Source organism: Stegastes partitus, unplaced genomic scaffold (assembly GCF_000690725.1).
Source record: "Stegastes partitus isolate 25-593 unplaced genomic scaffold, Stegastes_partitus-1.0.2 Scaffold7, whole genome shotgun sequence".
Lineage (NCBI taxonomy): Eukaryota > Metazoa > Chordata > Actinopteri > Pomacentridae > Stegastes > Stegastes partitus.
Window position 1 is genome coordinate 918,770 of NW_007577738.1, and position 4,529 is coordinate 923,298.

Below are 4,529 nucleotides of genomic sequence, written 5' to 3' on the forward strand. Positions count from 1 at the left end.
ATGTTACTGGATGCTGGTCACCAGTTCCCCGGACTGGGAGTGGGCTCATTTGCCAGGCATCACTCAGCCAGCGAGATGCAGGAGAGAGACTTGAGTTTGGCACAAAATAGCTTTGTAGACTCGGCACACATGGGTGCGTTTAAGCTGAACCATGATCTCTCTCCGGGACAGAGCTCTGCCTTCACCACCCAGGCGCCGGGCTACCCCGCTGCGGCTTTAGGGGCTCACGCCGCCCATGTCACGTCGTATGCAAGCTCGCCTTTCAACTCCACCAGGGACTTTCTCTTTCGTAGTCGCGGCTTCGGAGAATCCTCTCCGGCGAGCAGCCAACATACTATTTTTGGCCCCACGGCGGGATCCCTTCATCACTCCCACACAGACACTCAAGGCCACATTTTGTTCCCCGGGATCCACGACCAGCATGGCTCGCACGGATCCCCGAACGTCCTGAATGGCCAAATGAGGCTCGGACTACCCGGAGAAGTTTTCGGACGCTCCGACCAGTATCACCAGGTTTCCAGCCCGAGGACCGACCCGTACTCGGCCGCGCAGCTCCACAATCAGTACGGCTCGATGAATATGAACATGGGGATGAACATGGCAGCCCACCACCACCCCGGTGCCTTTTTCCGCTACATGAGGCAGCAGTGCATCAAGCAGGAGCTCATCTGCAAGTGGATCGACCCCGAGCAGCTGAGCAATCCCAAGAAGTGCTGCAACAAAACTTTTAGCACCATGCACGAGTTGGTTACGCACGTCTCGGTAGAGCACGTCGGTGGACCGGAGCAGACCAACCACGTCTGTTTCTGGGAGGACTGCTCCCGGGAGAGCAAGCCGTTCAAGGCAAAATACAAACTGGTGAACCACATTCGGGTGCACACTGGAGAGAAGCCTTTTCCATGCCCCTTCCCCGGCTGTGGAAAGGTCTTTGCACGGTCGGAAAACTTGAAGATCCACAAGAGAACGCACACAGGTAAAAAAAAATTACCAGCACCGTGTTTTCCCAATTTATTTATTTGTTTTGTTCTGATTTATTTAAATAGCAAGAATGATGTAATTGTTGTCACTGAGCGTGCATGTGCGTTTATTCCGTTGTTGTAAATATGCGTCTTGCCAAGACAAACACACATTGAGATCTAATTACCAGCGGGTATTTTAGGCTGCTAAAGCAGATAGTATTCGTAGAAACAGTTAAAGCAGATTTAGGAACACGTCCAGGAGGGAGAGGAAATGCGTTCAGGATGACGGGATAATTCATTTCTTTCGCTGCACAGCCGCATTCGAACAATTCTTTCTGATGGAGGGGAAACAAAAACATTGTCCAGAACAATTTAACCAGGTTTGTCTGCGTTTTATTGTTGGGAGCAAACTTTAGAAATGGGTCAAAGGGGACGGCGGGAGCGCGTTGCGTGCGTCGTAGAGCAGCGTAGTAAATCATATCTGCGCTTTTGTAGGCTCACATCTCTGCCCCTCTGCCACCCACGCACGTTTCCATATAGATTTTTCCTCTTACTTTGGCCTTATTATTTTTTTTAAAAAAGTATGTAGCTCTGGATGGATTCCTGCTTAATGTTTGTTTTAGGAGTTGTGTGTGGATTTGGTCACAGCAGTAGTGCTGCTGCGAGGAATGCCTTTTGTTTTTCTCATGCGTCCCCTTTTGATATGAGCCAAGGTGCCAGACAGGGCCATTACCAGCCTTTCACATTTGGACTTATTTTCTTGGGAAATACATTATGGTGCCGTGCCATGAAATTGCTCAGGTGCTAATTAGATTTTTATTGTCTCCTCAGCAAATGGTATGCCTTCTGTAGGGCCTACGAAGGACGGCCTTGTCGCCTTCTTCTCCCACCCCCCTCTCCAAATCACTATGCGCATTATTTAGGCTAAATAAGATGCAGCAACTCCCCCCCTCCAAATCTCAGCTTTTAAAAGAGGGGGCTTTTTTAAAAAAAACACTTTGCATATAACAATTGGGGATAATGCAAGGAGTTGTTTGAGAATTGAGCTTTATTTTAGTTTTTTAGAGAGAGCACATGCATAGTAGGTAGTCTGCACTCAACTTTTGCAATTGAATGTGAGCGATCTACACAATCCCTGCTTGTTACACACTCAGCCTGAGGCGTTCTTAGTCAGAGAAAAAAAATCTGACGGTGTTTCTTGTTTTTTTTTCTCCCCTTATTCTTCCTGCAGGAGAGAAACCGTTCCAGTGTGAGTTTGAGGGCTGCGACAGAAGGTTTGCAAACAGCAGCGACCGAAAGAAACACATGCATGTTCACACGTCTGACAAGCCATATCTCTGCAAAATGTGTGACAAGTCCTACACACATCCCAGCTCTCTACGAAAACACATGAAGGTAAGTAGCTTGTTGCAGGAAACATGTGTGTGTTGTTTATGTTTGTTGTGTGCTCACATACTTTTACATTTTACAGCATTTATTCTCATCCAAATTGACTTTTTACGCCCATGTATAAACCAGATTGTAAATACTTTGTGTCTCTCTCTTTTTTCTTCTTCTTCATTCCCAGGTCCATGAATCCTCTCCACCAGCATCAGACTCATCACCAGCAGCCAGCTCTGGTTATGAATCCTCCACGCCTCCAGGCCTGGTGTCTCCCACCACTGAGACCCAAAGCAACACCACCCTGTCTCCAGCCTCAGCTGTGCACAACACCACCAGCCACAGTGGCCTGTCCTCCAATTTCAGTGAATGGTATGTGTAGGACTAAAGCTGAAAATGAAGCAACACACACTCATTTCACAGCACTGAGGCCATTCAAGCAGGAGATTTTTTTTGGGACACGTGCACAGGAGAGGCACACAAGCGTTTATTTTCTAATTTTATTATTTTTCTGAGTCGACAGGGAAGATGAGGATTACCAACAGAGGAAAAATATGTATATTATTTGAGGTGTATTTCATATTGTAAATACTTACTTAAAAAAAAAACAACAAAAAAAAAAACACCCACTTTCCCATTGGTTGTGATAGTTTGTCAGTCTTTGGTGTATAGATGTTCCTTCAATGGTAGCTATTTCTCTAACTGGACTTTTAGTGCACATATTACGATAAAAATTGTACTATAATGTTGAATATTGTGATCCTAAGGCAAATTGATTGTACTATACTAAACATCTATAAACTGGAAAGAGTGCCAAAGTTAACATTTAACTCAAACAGACCACAATATTATGCTTGTGAATGTATATTTTAGTTTGCTGGGCTTAACTTGTGATGTTTTGTGCTTTGCAAGTTTGAATTGTGAAATACTATCTGGAAGATTGTGAGGACAATAAACGTTGTGCCGTTGGATTTTCTGTAACTACACCCTTCCTTTTGTAAATATCAACTGCCATATTTATCCATTTGTAATTAAATTATGGTATTTACTTGCTACAGATGAAACAGTATTTATAAAGAATGTTTCTTTACTATAAATATGTACAATTACGAGCTAAACATGGGCAGTTGTTTCGTTCTGTGCTTTGTTCAAAGTTTTAAGAGGTGTTTTCTTCCTTATTGTGATAAGAATTTTACTGCATACAAATATAATAAAAGGTGTTGCAAGTGCTAAATATTCTTTTGCTTTTTCATCCTTTTCTGTACTCGCTGGGTGCAGTTTCTTCTTATTTCTTTTTATTTTTGTAATGGGTTGCATCTTGTTTTGTGAATTAATCAGGGATTTTTTGAGACATTGATGCTGTCAGACATTTAACGTAGTCACCACCACCTCCTTTTAAATACTGAGGGTCTTGTGTTTGGGCTGAGCAACAATATGGTGTTTTACCTCAAGCTTTGCAAAGCCTGCTTACAGGCCCTAAACAACATGGCTGTTGTGGTGCTGGAATAAACAAGGAGCTTTGGGGAGTTTTAAGTGTGCCGACCACAGTTTAAATATTCTTGAGGATAAACCATACCTTATAGGACGACTTCAATTCAAACTAGTAAAAAAAAAACAGTTAAAGAATTTATTTATTTATTTTTAAATCAAATGAAAAAAAAAACCTCAAAAACAAAAGCAAAAAACAAAAAACCTAAATCCCTCTTGCACACTCAGCACATGCAACACTTGAGTGTGGACAAACCTTCTCTCCTCCATACATCATCATCTTATGTCACTTTATATATTAACCATGTCAGAGTTTATTTGAAAACACAGCCTGTTAAATGGAAACCCCTCCCCCTCTCTCTACACACACACACACACACACACACACACGGACACTTCACTGCACAGGAGTTTAGTGCAGGAACAGCCGTGAACTTGAGCTTGACTCGGCTTAGTCCTCCCATCCAGGAGAGCATCTACGTTGCTCCACTTTGGAACCTGTTCTGGGAGATGACCATATGCTCTCGTCGTCCTATTGCTGTTAATTTAGATGGGCTTTAAAAAAAAAAAAAAAAAGCGCTTCGGGCGTGTTTGAATTTGACGGTTTGCGGTGCTGTGATTAAAGATAATGACAGATTATTGTGTTGCGTTGCGCGCACGGATGTGAGGCTCTCCGAGGAAAAACAGGCACAAATGTTGTCA

At 43.4% G+C, this 4,529-nt stretch overlaps 1 protein-coding gene across 1 annotated transcript; it reads left to right on the forward strand.

Annotated features, from left to right (window-relative positions):
* Nucleotides 1-3,508, forward strand: zic2a (zic family member 2 (odd-paired homolog, Drosophila), a). The gene is made up of 3 exons (XM_008282188.1): nt 1-973; nt 2,191-2,354; nt 2,527-3,508. Exons 1-3 carry the CDS (start codon nt 1-3, stop codon nt 2,719-2,721), a joined length of 1,332 nt encoding a protein of 443 aa, XP_008280410.1. The 3' UTR covers nt 2,722-3,508.
* The last annotated feature ends 1,021 nt before the right edge of the window (nt 3,509-4,529 follow it).

Excerpts from the sequence above, each read along its gene's own strand:
- zic2a (XM_008282188.1), top strand. The coding sequence starts at position 1 with ATGTTACTGGATGCTGGTCACCAGTTCCCCGGACTGGGAGTGGGCTCA. Across the intron at positions 974-2,190 it reads CCACAAGAGAACGCACACAG|GAGAGAAACCGTTCCAGTGT; the intron begins GTAAAAAAAAAT and ends TTCTTCCTGCAG. Across the intron at positions 2,355-2,526 it reads CTCTACGAAAACACATGAAG|GTCCATGAATCCTCTCCACC; the intron begins GTAAGTAGCTTG and ends CTTCATTCCCAG.